General features: G+C 43.9%; 2 protein-coding genes across 2 annotated transcripts in view; one reads left to right on the forward strand and one right to left on the reverse strand.

Moving 5' to 3' along the window:
* Nucleotides 1-1,152: 1,152 nt before the first annotated feature.
* TCFL5 (transcription factor like 5) lies at nucleotides 1,153-6,714 on the forward strand. The gene is made up of 6 exons (XM_063172522.1): nucleotides 1,153-2,063; nucleotides 2,769-2,955; nucleotides 3,506-3,665; nucleotides 4,376-4,616; nucleotides 5,022-5,163; nucleotides 5,824-6,714. The coding sequence occupies exons 1-6, from the start codon at nucleotides 1,330-1,332 to the stop codon at nucleotides 5,935-5,937; spliced, it is 1,578 nt and encodes a 525-aa protein (XP_063028592.1). The 5' UTR covers nucleotides 1,153-1,329; the 3' UTR covers nucleotides 5,938-6,714.
* The window catches only part of COL9A3 (collagen type IX alpha 3 chain), a 36,488-nt gene continuing 30,767 nt past the window's right edge, over nucleotides 6,710-12,430 (reverse strand). The window contains exons 26-32 of the mRNA XM_063172523.1: nucleotides 11,848-11,892; nucleotides 11,598-11,630; nucleotides 11,091-11,237; nucleotides 10,677-10,731; nucleotides 9,720-9,902; nucleotides 8,769-8,846; nucleotides 6,710-7,944 (exon numbers count right to left, since the gene is read on the reverse strand). Of these exons, the coding sequence (XP_063028593.1) occupies nucleotides 7,769-7,944; nucleotides 8,769-8,846; nucleotides 9,720-9,902; nucleotides 10,677-10,731; nucleotides 11,091-11,237; nucleotides 11,598-11,630; nucleotides 11,848-11,892 (717 nt within the window). The 3' untranslated portion in view covers nucleotides 6,710-7,768. The remainder of the gene's footprint in view (nucleotides 7,945-8,768; nucleotides 8,847-9,719; nucleotides 9,903-10,676; nucleotides 10,732-11,090; nucleotides 11,238-11,597; nucleotides 11,631-11,847; nucleotides 11,893-12,430) is intronic.

Consider the following 12,430-nt stretch of genomic DNA (forward strand, 5'->3'; position numbering starts at 1 on the left):
GTACTATAACTGTGAGCATTGTAAAGGGAAGTGTGGAAGAGGATTAGAGAAGTAGGAAAGTGTATATTGAGTTCAGTGTGCACAAAACTGCTTTTAAAGTTCCTGGGTTGGCGTCTAGAGGGAAGTCACGAGTGATACCGTCGGACTGTGGCTGCATTTCATGGAGATGTCAGTGCACGCTGCCTTGGGACCTTTTTTTCCTCTCACTTTTCCCATCCGGACCCAGGGGCGGGATGGGCCGGGGAACCTTCACTGCCCCGCTCGGGCTCTCCCTGCGGGGCTGGGGCGGCCCCAGGGCCCCTCGTGTGGAATGACAAGCGATTCCCGTTAACCCAGCTGGTTTATCCCGTCAATCCAGCTGGTTTATTTGCCTTTTCCTTCTTGCACAAATCTGCCTGGGCCGTGCCGCTGGTGATGCTGTTGGTGCAGGTGCAGGTGGGGCAGTTCCCTCAGCGCAGCCCAGCCCCGGCCGTTGCTCTTTGTGAGCTTTCCGTTAGCGACAAAGCCAAGTAACAGAGTTTAGCCGTAGGCAAAACAGCCAATAGGTTTAATTCTTTAAAATTTAGCATAACAACGTGTACCCAGCCAAGCACCGCAAATCAGCTAAAGCAGTGTGTCCAGAACTAGAAAAAGTCTGTAAGCACACATTGCAGCCGCACATTCTCTTCCCTTATCTCCTCTCAACACCGCTGCCCCACTGTTATTTCCGCCGGGCTCCGCTCCGGGTCAGTTTCAGCCCTGAGGGGGCGGGCGGGGGCGGGGCCGGTCCCGCCTCAGGGGCGGGGCGTGGCGCGCGCGGCCCCGCGCGCGGGCGGCGGTTACGCGCAGCCGTTGGCGGCGGCGCGCGGCGCGCTCGGGCAGCGCTCGGCCGGGCTGAGGGCCCGCGCGTCCCCTCCCGCCCCCGCCCCGCCCGGCCCCGCCCGGCCCTGCCCGCCCCGGCTCCCCACGGCTCCCCCCGGCCGCGGGGGCCCCGCTCCCGCCCGCCCGGGCTGCCCCGCCGCCGTCCGGGCGCTGTCTCAGGGGGTGCCAGGCCGCAGAGTGCCCGCAGCCTCCCCGCCGAGGCCGGGGCGGGGACAGGTGAAGGCCGTTTGTCGTGAGCAGCGGTGCTGGAGGGGGAGGGAGGGTCTCACCCCGGGGGGGAGACATGGTCAGGGTGTCAGGTACCCCGCCAGCGGCAGCTTGGTCCCCACTCTGTTACCTCGCCAATCAGTGTTAAGTCCAATTTTTTCTGCCTTTGGGTTTTTTTAATGGATAGTACTGACAATTGTTGAAGGTTTTATGGTTTTCTGTTGAAAGGGACATTGGTAACTGATTAGGTTTGCTGTAGCCATGTCAGGATCAGCCCCCGAGGAGCCTCAGACCATTCCTCAGAGCCCAGCTAGTGTTCCTGACCCCGCTCCCGTTGCTGTCGGACCTGGAGGCTCAAGTGACAGTTCCTTTGGTGAGCAAAACCTTGGCTTCGCCACCCCCGAGGCCAGCCTGGTGGAGATGATGGACATTGAGTACACCCAGCTGCAGCACATACTTTGCTCGCACACAGAGGCGCAGAGTAGCGAAGGTGAAGTGGAAGCCAGGCTCAGCGCTTTCTCCTCGCCTGGCCCCTCTGCAGACCCCCCTCTGCAGCAGCCCTCCCCCAGCACCAGTCAGGACGGGGGCTCATCCAACAGCTCTGGGAACCAGTCGGTCTGCCCAGTGACCTGTCAGTCAGGGTTGCCTTGTGACAGCTACTGGCCGAGTTCTAACCCGCACCTGGGCTATGCTGACCTCCAGGAGCTCAGGATGATGTTACTTAGCGAGTCCAACCTCCCTGGGAACCAGAGAGAGAAAGCGCCCAACAGTAGTAGCTCTGTAGAAGCCTCGGGATGCAGTGTAGCAAAAGCTAAACAGGGTGAAAATTTCTTGGGGGAGAATAAGGAAAACATATTTGTTGAAAATTCGGCACTGGCACCAGAGGTTAGATCTAAACCTGCAGTCAGAGCTCGGTTGGAAGACAGATTCAACAGCAGCCCGACAGAAAACCCCAGATGTCAAGAACCCCAAGAATCTGGAGTAACTCTTAACAAGTGTGTTGCAATTACTTTTAGTTTATGTTGTTAAACTATGTATCATGTAGTTCAAAAGTGATTTGCTAAGTGAAACCTGTGAATAGTGCTTGTTTTAATATATGACAAGGATGGGTTGGGCTTTGTTAAACTGTGCCATCAAACGTGGCTGCGACTCCACTGAGCTCAGCTTAGGCCCCTCTGTTTATTGCATTAATGGTACAGCATGGAGTTCCAAAATTAATTACTTTATGAATTTATCCTTGATAACATGTACTGTAAATAAAGGTGAGAGAACATTACCTAATTTTAATATGCAGCTTGCTAAAAGCAAAGTAGATTTTTGATAATAATAATAAAAAAATAATAATGGTGGTGATAGATTGGGGTTATAATGTGGAGGCCTGACTATGGGGAAAACTGGAGCAAAACTATTGTTTTACAACCTAGCCCTGTACCTATCTTAATGTGCTGACAAAATGTTTTATTGAGGCATGAAGCACCTTGCTATTGCACAGAATAAAATACCTCCTTGGCTGATTTTTCTTTTCTTTTATTTGGCCCCTGAAGTGGGCAATATAGCAATAACAGTGATTTCTGTTTACAGTAAATGAAAGTGGTTTCTTGGTGGTAGTTTCTAGAATATTTGTAGCTGTACTTTATTTCTGCACTCATTTCCCAGCAGTCAGCCTGGTATGTTTTCTGTTTGTTTGTTTTTGTCTGAAGTTTAGTGACATTGATCCGCCAGCCCTCAGAAGTGGTGGGTGTTCCTCTTCACCAGCAAGGGAACAGGTGTGCTGCACTAGGGAAAAACAAGGCTGCACCTGCCACACATTCCTTACCATTCACTTACCCGTTCTTTACCATGAATGCATGTTCTGCTGCTGGAAGTGCTAACCCTTCCCAAGCACAGGTAACTCTCCTCTGCCCCCTTCCAATGCTGATAGTGTTAACTTCCTGGGTGTGGTAGAATTCTGAAGATTTGTGGTAGAGTGTGGCTGGGTTTGAATAGGGGTGATCAGAACAATCTGTAATGCAATTTATTTATTGATCTTTAAGACAAGTCACTTTTGTGGCATTTGTAATTACTTGTATCCCAGTAATGAGCAGTCAGCCATCAGTTCTCTTTTTTCTTAGAGTTTATCAGTTTTTCATCTGTGCAAGACAACAAAGAGACCATTTTCTGTAGTTCCTTTCTTTCTAATTCATTTTGGTGATAAAGATATTTCCCTCTCCACAACTTGCAGTAACCTCTGAAGCAAAAGTGATAGCATGGCACTGAGAAGTGTCAGAGGTATCCCCAAAATTCACCACTGTCAAAACCCCATGGTTGTGTGTATTTGGGATTTATTCAGTCTGAAGAAGTAATTTAAGAAGCTAGCAGAAAGATATCTGAAAGATATAATAGTCTCTTTTGTTTTAATGTATATTGTTCTGTAATTATTTCCTTTTTGTTTTCACAGACCTGTGGAACATCTTGCACTATTTTGGAAGCTGCCAAACATCAAGACCTTGGGATACCCAAAACATTCCCTTTTCTCTATCAGGAAGTTGAATCCACGAAACAGACAGTAGGTGCTATAAATAAAGCTTTGCCTGAGGAAGTTTGGATTAAAGTTGGAGGTAAACCATTTATCTTCTTTTCACTTAGTTTTCTCTTGGTCTTCAAATGTAATTTTTTTCTGAATTCTTTTCTGGAATTAATATGATTTTAGTGAATGTGGGAGGTGATGTTCTTATGGCAAAGATGCTCTATAGGCAACATGGGGCTAGATTTCTCCAAGGAGGTTCAACATCTATGAGTTTAGCTGGACTTTCAAACTTGTTTAGCACTTCTGGCTTGAAATGAGGAGACTTGAGGTTACAAAGTACCTTTGAAAATCTGGGCCTTGGGTCAGCAGCTGGTTTCTTTAGAATCATAGAATCATTAAGGTTGGAAAAGACCTTCAAGACAACTGAGTCCAGCCTTTGAGCAAACACCACCAAACCCCGTGGCAGAGGGGTACATTCTTTGACCCCCAAAGCTGATCAGTATCAGTAGTCAGTATCAAACTGAACATTTAAAGGGCTGCCTCAAGTGCTCACCAAGGGCAGGCACAATCTCAGTGGGCTCTCTGAGAAAATAGAAGCTGTGTGGATTTTGGAATAGCAAGCAGTGCCTTATGTCTTCTGCAGGACATGTCTTGCTGTAAGAATCAATGTGGGCTGGCAGTAAAACTTCAAAGATTATTCTACATAAATAAAGCACCAAAAGAACTTTCCATGATCAGTATTTTCAGGTTAATGGGAGAGTAACAAATAGGTCATTCTTTTCATTTTTATTTTCCTACAAGACACCTTATGCAAGCAAGCCATAAACAGAAGTTGCAGCCGAATAAATCTGTTGGATGCAAACATGGATCGCAAACCTCTCGGTGAGATTCGGAACGCCCGGGACAACAACCAGAGCACTGCAGCTGCCCAGGGCCCCTGGCAGTCAGCACAGCCCAGCTCCAGTGTGCAGGTGCAGAGTGGTTCCCAGGATGGAAGTGCTCAGAGGAGGGAAAGGCACAACCGCCTGGAGAGAGACAGGAGGTAATTCTGGGAGCAGGGGCCATGAAACACCTCTTGAAGCCTCAAATACTGCTACTGCAGTACTCTGATTATCCAAAGTAAATGTAAGCTTGACATATTTTGTATTAGCTCCAAGAAATAGCAATGCAGGAGGTGAGGGCTTGGTGTTTGTTAGAGGGGAAAAAAAATCTCTGTTTCATTGTGGTTGTCTTTGTGTTTTCACTCTGTAAACAAACAAAAAGAGATTTCAAAACATTTCAGCCATTCTGTAAAGATAAGGTGACTTGTGTGTAACAAATCTAATACACAAAGCTTGTAGCAAACACAAAGCAGTCCCCAAAGTCTGTTGCTGGTTAATGTGAGTAGTTTTCCTGTTCTCTGTATTTTCCCTTCCCGTGGTTGATAAGCTTGGGTGTTTGCCTGCAGGCGCAGGATCCGGGTTTGTTGTGATGAGCTCAATCTCCTCGTTCCCTTCTGCACAATCGACACTGACAAGGCAACAACTTTGCAGTGGACAACTGCATTCCTCAAGTACATTCAGGAAAGGCACGGCGACTCCCTGAAGCAGGTTTGAAATCTCATTTGGTTTTTGGTCTTTATTAAAATGGGAAATGTTTTAAAGCTGTCATAATGTAGAACTGAGATGCAAAGCTTCTGCTTGATGCTGTTTGTGAAGGACTCACTATATTCTTGAACCTTCCTTTAAATTTTTATTTTTTATTTCTTTCAGCTGTTTGAGTCACTAGTAAGAAATTACAGGCTCTCCTCAGTCAGTGTTTTCAAATTAGATTTTTAAATTAATTTTTTTTTAGTTACACAGTTCCTGAGCATGATCCTATTTGGACAACAATATGAAATTAAGGTCATCTTCAATCATTCCTCTCCTCCTTAATTTTCTCTCTTTTCTGCCTTTTTCACAGGCTTCTAGTTTGTTCAGGGAGGGTGATCACAGCTCATGCTCACACTGTATTGAGTGGGTGAGCAGAGTTAAAGGGTTACATGCCTTAAAAGCAACTCTTGTTCTCCTCAGCAGTAGTAGCAGCTCCAGAGTAATTCTAGCTCTGCTAAGAATTTTAGGAGGGTGTTTATTGGAAAACCTGCTGCTCTAGATATGGACATGGCCCCTCCTCCTTCCTGTTGAAGGCATTAATGAAACAAAAGCATCCATCTCAAGTAAACATCTGTATTAAATATAACATTTATCTTTTGTATTTTAATTTTTTTTCAGGAATTTGAGACTGTGTTCTGTGGTAAGACAGGCAGGAGACTAAAAATTGGAAGACCAGACTCGTGTGTAATGTGTCCAGCACAGGAAAACCGCACAGCTATGGAGACCAAATAGCCTGAGCTGCCCACCCTGAATTGTGTGACAGTAGTGCAAACTGTGTTTCATTCTTTCCATTTACATACTGAATAGGAATTTGAAAGTGTAACTTGTAAATATATATAAATAGAAATTTAAAGGAAACGTTCTCTATTGCAAATGGAAATGGAAGGTAACTACCAGCAATGGGAATCTGCCCTGTTCAAGGGGCTTTGGGACCAGAAGCTACAAGAAAATGTCATAACTAATTATTTTAACCCTTTAGTTATACAAAATTTGTTTGTCATCCTGCTTTGGGGTCTCATTTAATTTTTTGCTTTTATTTTATTTTTTAAAGATGATGCAGTACAGATTGGAAGAGTCGTAGAACTTCTATCTTCCTGTTATTTTAATGGCTAGATGCAAAACTCATCCTTCCAGTGTAAAAAGAAACTGAAGTTACCATATTATAATGCCCATTTTTCCATTTAAAATGTAAATATTGTATTGGTTATTTGAACAAGTGCATAGTTTCTAAACTGTGTGTATTATGAATTTTGCATTTGCATACATATTTAACATAATTAGCTCCAAAGAGTAGTGCAATGGTGTTGGCATTTTTAAATTCAGTCCTATTTTTAATGTCTGCCACACAACTGTCCAATAGGTTCTTGTGTTGTTACTTTAGACCAAAAGTGGAATATTTTAAACAGTAGATATTTAAATGCACAAACTATTTTTATATTTAAAGAGAAATATGATGCTTCGTTCATAGGCTTTGGCATATAGGACAGAAATAGAACTGTGTGTGAGCTGAGAGTGGCTTTATTAATTTTTTTAAATAGATGATGCTAGCAAGTTTTAAAGTATAAAAAGTTCTACCAAAATTAATACTGGTTTAAATCACGGATAAGAACAATTTTGCAGCAATTTATGTCCAAACAATACTAGTAAAACCTAGCTCTGGAAAATGGAGTTTAGCCAAGTTAATTTGATTTGTATAATGACACTTACAACATCAAAAAGAAAAGGTTAAAAAAAATCTCCTTTTATTTTTACAACAGTTCATACAGGTGGTTTTGGCTGGACTTTAAAAGAGCATCCTTTCTTAGGTGGGGTTCCATCACAATTACTGTGCAAATAGCTGAAGTAGAGGTCATGAAAATGCTGTTACTTCATTTCCTTCGTTATCATATGGAAATATGCAAAAATTCTTCCCTGGAAATTAAAATATTTACATTACTCCTTTTGCAGAATTTGCTTGCAAGAGGATTACTGTTTACTAGTCTTGCCAAAATATTTGAGGTGCAATCTGAAAATTTCTAGCTGGCAGCACAGACTTAAGCAATGGTCATTCCTTAGGCCAGAAGGTTCAGATGTTAAAATACAGGATATTGAAATGCCTGATTTCCACTGATGGAAGAGGCAGCTCGGTGCCTGAGTGTCTTAACAACGTGTCTGAGAGCACAAACCTGCAGGACTGAAGTCAGTGGGAGCAGCACCAAGGAATTCAATGGAAAAGGCTCAAACTTTCTTAGCAAAAAGTCGTGATCTTTAGTACAGGGCGGGTGATGGTAAAAAGGAGCAATGCTTCCTCTTGCAGGTCTCTTGAGCAAAGGGAGGAAGGAAATGTGAGGTTGTTTAGCAGTAAAAATTCTGGGAAATAATTGGGGGGAGGAAAAGATAGTCATAAAGCATCTTTAATTAAAGTTTTCATCTGATGCTTTCTTTTTCATAGAACTGTGTCAAAGTCTCCACTTAATAGAATAGAAGGAGCATCTGTCCTTTTAGCACTAGAAGGATTCTGTTTTCTTACAATGCACTGTTTATTTAAATATTCAGTCACTTCTTCACTTCTTGTACTGTTGGTTTATGATTTTTTGGAAGTTGATGCTGCGACAGCTCCCATGCAAGCCGACGTGTCACAAATTCCTGGAGTTCCCTGAGCCCCAACAGTGCCAGGAGTCCCAGGATCCCCTGGCAGCCCGGGTTCACCCTGAGCACCATCACGGCCGTTTTTAGTAATTCCAGGCACACCAGGTGGTCCTAAACAAGTGAGGGGAAAGATACATGAAATATTTCCATCTTTTCTTTTTTAATATCTGTATATATGTGTTGATTTTAGAGATCTTAATATACTTTGAGTGTCTGTACATCACACTTGTTATGGCCTGTTGAGTACAAGGTGTTTTCAATAAATTTACCCTGAATCTGGACTATGTGCTTTGGATTTTTTTATCCCTAATTTGGTCAAGGAATGTTTTGGCTGTGTGAGCTCACAGTTTATTAACATGGATTAATTATTTTATGGAAGATTCTGAGACAACAGGGCATAAATATTATAAAATTTTATAGTATAGATTTTGTGGAAGAATTTAAAATAACATGGTTGTAAATATTTTGGCTTTATGAAATTCTGTGAATGGAGAGCCTGCTTTTGGTGCCTGCAGTTTATTCATTGTACAAGTATAATCCCAGTTAGAAAAGCTGCTTTAACAGGTGAGCAAAATAAAGAATATCCTTCCAAGTTTTCAAGAGATATTAATTAATTTGCATAAATTAATCTTGAGTATTTTAATAAAGGAATCATCAGGAAGCAGGCACCATCCTTTCCCTTAATCTGGAGAGCCTCAGAGTTATCACACCTTTAAATGAATGATGATAATCTATTGCCATCAGCATGCAGAGCTGTCCCTCCTCAGCCTTCACTTCAGCCATGCAGCATTCAATTATATTAAATAATAATAATAATAACAATAACAATAATAATAATTATTATTATTGTTGTTTATTATTATTAATATTTATTTATTTATTTATTTATTTATTTATTTATTTATTTATTTATTTATTTATTTCCCCTCACTTACCCTGCAGCCCTTGGTCACCATCAGGCCCATCGATCCCTTGGCCCACAGGTCCTTTGTCTCCCTTTTCACCAGGGTCACCTTGAATCACAAACACAATTCCCACAGTGAGCTGTGCTCTGCAGCTGGAGCCACCAACAGCTCCCAACGGGGAGAGAACAGGAGGAGCTACAAATGCATCCCCTGGGTGCTGCCCGGATCTTTGCTTACATGGCACGCTGTGAGAGCCTAAATGAGAGATGTGGGACTGCACGCAGATCTCTAAAATGCAGTTTATTCTATCTAAGATGTGAGTGACAGAGCCTGTGCCTACAGCTGTCAGCTCCAGCTGCAGGCAGGCTGCATTATATACTTTGCTGAGTCTCTTAATACAGTAGAACCAATCTATACCTTAACTATTACCTACAGCCTATTATAACTATTATAATTACCATATTTATGTTACTATTCTCCAATCACTAAAATTTAGTACATTACAGTTTAAGCTAGAAGTTGTTTTTCAGTTTTCTTGCAGTAGAAAATTCTGAGACAATTTTTCTACTTGCTACATCAGCAGGCTTGTTTGCCTGTGCTATCTTCTTGCTTGGTAAAAACATCTTGTTTGGGGTGGGTTTATCCTTTGCTCTAAGTCATAAAAACCCCTTCTAACAAACACACCCTTTGCCTCCTTGGTTAGCCAGCAAGACTGGCTCAGCAATTCTTTTCTTCTATATCAAAACTTGCTTCCAACTCTATTCTTTCATCAGACTCCACATTTAAAAATCTTTCTGCTAAGCATACATATCTGTGAGACTTCCTTGTCAGACTTTCATCCTTCCCAACATCATCCCCCAAGATGCACAACTCCACCCAGAACTCCACCACAGGCTGATCTCTTCTCCCCAGTGCTGAATTCAGCACCAGTTCATTTCAGTGGGCATAAAAGAGAAGAAAATTGTTTCACTGTTGACTTGCCTCTGGGTCCAGGGTCGCCAAGCTCTCCTGTTGGCCCTCGGTAGCCAGGGGGCCCACGGGGCCCAGGGTGCCCCACGCTGCCCACACTGCCAGGGGGGCCTGGGGGCCCGGCTGGGCCCGGCCGTCCCGTCATCCCAGGAGCCAGGGGCTTCCTCAGGTTAGCAGCCAGCAGTGCAATTTGCTCTGAAAAACACAACCAAACTCTGCATCTACAACATTTGCACCTTTCCTTAGGCAGAACTCCCTGCCGCTGCTCCTGGCAGGAGGGAACAGTGGGTCTGGCCCTTCCTGCTTACCTGTGGCTTTTTGGGGTTTTTTACATCTCCACGGATGGAGATATTAAGAGTATCAGAGTAATCTAATATATGGATTTTAATATTAGAGGATTCTAATATATGGAATATTATTTTAGTATTAGAGGATTCTAATATATGGAGTATTCCATTATATGGAGATTAGAGTATTCTAACAAATGACACTTAGATAATTTCCTGAAACAAACTTTAACCTCATCCCAAACAGGGGATGTAAGCTCCAAATGCAAAACACTTTGGATGTAAGCTCCAAATGCAAAACAGTCACTTTGAATAAAGAAGGACACTCCCTGGGGACCTGCTCCAAGGAAATGAGGGGCACTGAGGAGCGGGGAGCTCAGAATGACACAGGTTAGGGCAGGAGGTCTCACACAACACTCATGCCAAAGCTGCTTTCAGTGCATTTTGACCATTGCCATGATGAATCATTTAAAAATACTAATTTTAGAACACCAAAAGACATCCCCAACAAAGTGACCTCCTGAATACAACAAGATGACCTCCTGAATAATTTCATTACACTAAAGGTCAATGTATTTTTTTTTCATATGAAGACAGAAAATTAACAAACCTCAGAAGCCATTTTATGTTCAGGATCCACTGATCTGGTAATTAAAGTCAGTTTTCTCTCAGTAATACTCACCATTTATCATTTCCCCACAGAGTTCTCTGATATGTTGCTCACTGGCCTCTTTGCCCTGCAGTTAACACAAGAATTTGTCTTTGTAGGAACCTCCTTATCAATAACCAGCCCTGGCAGAAGCTGCAGGACACAAAACAAATTTCCAGGAGCTTGGGAAGCAGCACAAGGTCCTGCATGAAGAGCAGGGCGTTCTTCTCCCTCCTCAAAAGGTGACAGCTTCCCTTCTTCCTCTGCTGTTCAAATGGCAGCAATTAATTTTAATGTTAGGCCAGATATTTAATCTGGGGTTTATTTAGCCTTATTTTTGCCTGCTAAAATGCAGGACCTTATTTTTTGGATAGCATTCAAAACCCCACAATCCATTTTTTCACTTCCCAGGCTCCCTGACTGTGCTCAGAAGCAGCAGGTACTTACAGGGGGTCCAGGTTTGCCTGTGATGCCAGGGACACCCCTCTCCCCCTGGTGACCCATGGGTCCTGGATGTCCTGGGATCCCTGGTGCTCCAGCTGTCCCATTCGGTCCTTGGACACCTTTTGGACCAAGTTCTCCTCTTTTTCCTGGCTGCAGTGAGAAATAAAAAAGACCAAAACCACTTAAAATGGAAGTCATCTCCTGGGGGTTTGTTAAAACTTTCTTGAGGTTTCCTGGATGGATATGGAGGATCAGATCCATTTCTTACATCCTAAGGGTGTTTCTGCATATATAGGTCATGATAAGAGCAGTCCTTGCTGCAGCAAAATTGTCAAACAGATTTCAATATTTTGAATGCCAGAAATCACCATTTTTCTCATAGATTTTAGAGGATGATAGTGAGGAAAGCCTGCTTCTAGGTAATGACACCAGACAGAGTTTATAGTTAAGCAATGGTCATGCTTACTCCTAATTCCTTCAGGGCATGAGCCCCCAGTGTCTGACACTTACCTCTCCTTTTTGGCCAGGAGGTCCAAAGGGACCCTGTCAGAAAGAAAAGGGAAATAAGAAAGTGATTCATTCAGAAAATGCACATCTAAACCCCAATCTGTGATGTGTGCAAGGCTTGGGTTGCCCTCTTTTCACAGCAGGGCTGGAGATCTTGGTTAATTCTGACTGACCACAGTGATCCATGGCCTTCTGCACCCATCTGTTATGTGAGGAGTCAACTGTACTGAATTTAAGGACGAAGGACACCTACCAGCTCTCCTTTGTCACCTGGGAGGCCATCTGCTCCAGCAATGCCCTGAGAGAGAGAGCAGAGTTAACAGAGCACCTACTGCTGACAGCAAGGACCTGGATTTATCCCCTGGGATACCCTGGGGGAGATGGGGGCTCCCAGCTCCAGCAAGGAGAAATTCTCTCTTGCCAAAGCTGGACTCCACAGCAGCTGCTCCCCTGCTGGTGAGGGCACATGGGCACAGGGCAGCTGGCACCAAGACTGGGTGCCCTTTGCAACAAGCTGGCACCTGGATAAAAGGCTGGATTCATATGGATGAGAACCATGAAAGATCCACATGCTGGCACTGGTAATCCTCAAGCAGGGAACCTAAATTTCAGCTCCCCTGCTCTGGCTCACAGAAATCAGGGCTTGCTGCCACAGGCAAATATTGAGTGTCCTGTTCTCATGGCCTCCTGAGCAGGGTCCCAGCTTCATCCCACCCTCAAACTGCATGATCTCTTGGTGAGGAACATCCCTCTGCTCTCCTGGGACAGGAATGCAAGGGTGGCAAAGCTCTGTGACATCCCTGTCCCAGCCCTTTGCTGCTCAGCTCCACCAGCAG

The sequence above is a fragment of the Melospiza melodia genome, chromosome 19, assembly GCF_035770615.1.
Source record: "Melospiza melodia melodia isolate bMelMel2 chromosome 19, bMelMel2.pri, whole genome shotgun sequence".
Classification (NCBI taxonomy): domain Eukaryota; kingdom Metazoa; phylum Chordata; class Aves; order Passeriformes; family Passerellidae; genus Melospiza; species Melospiza melodia.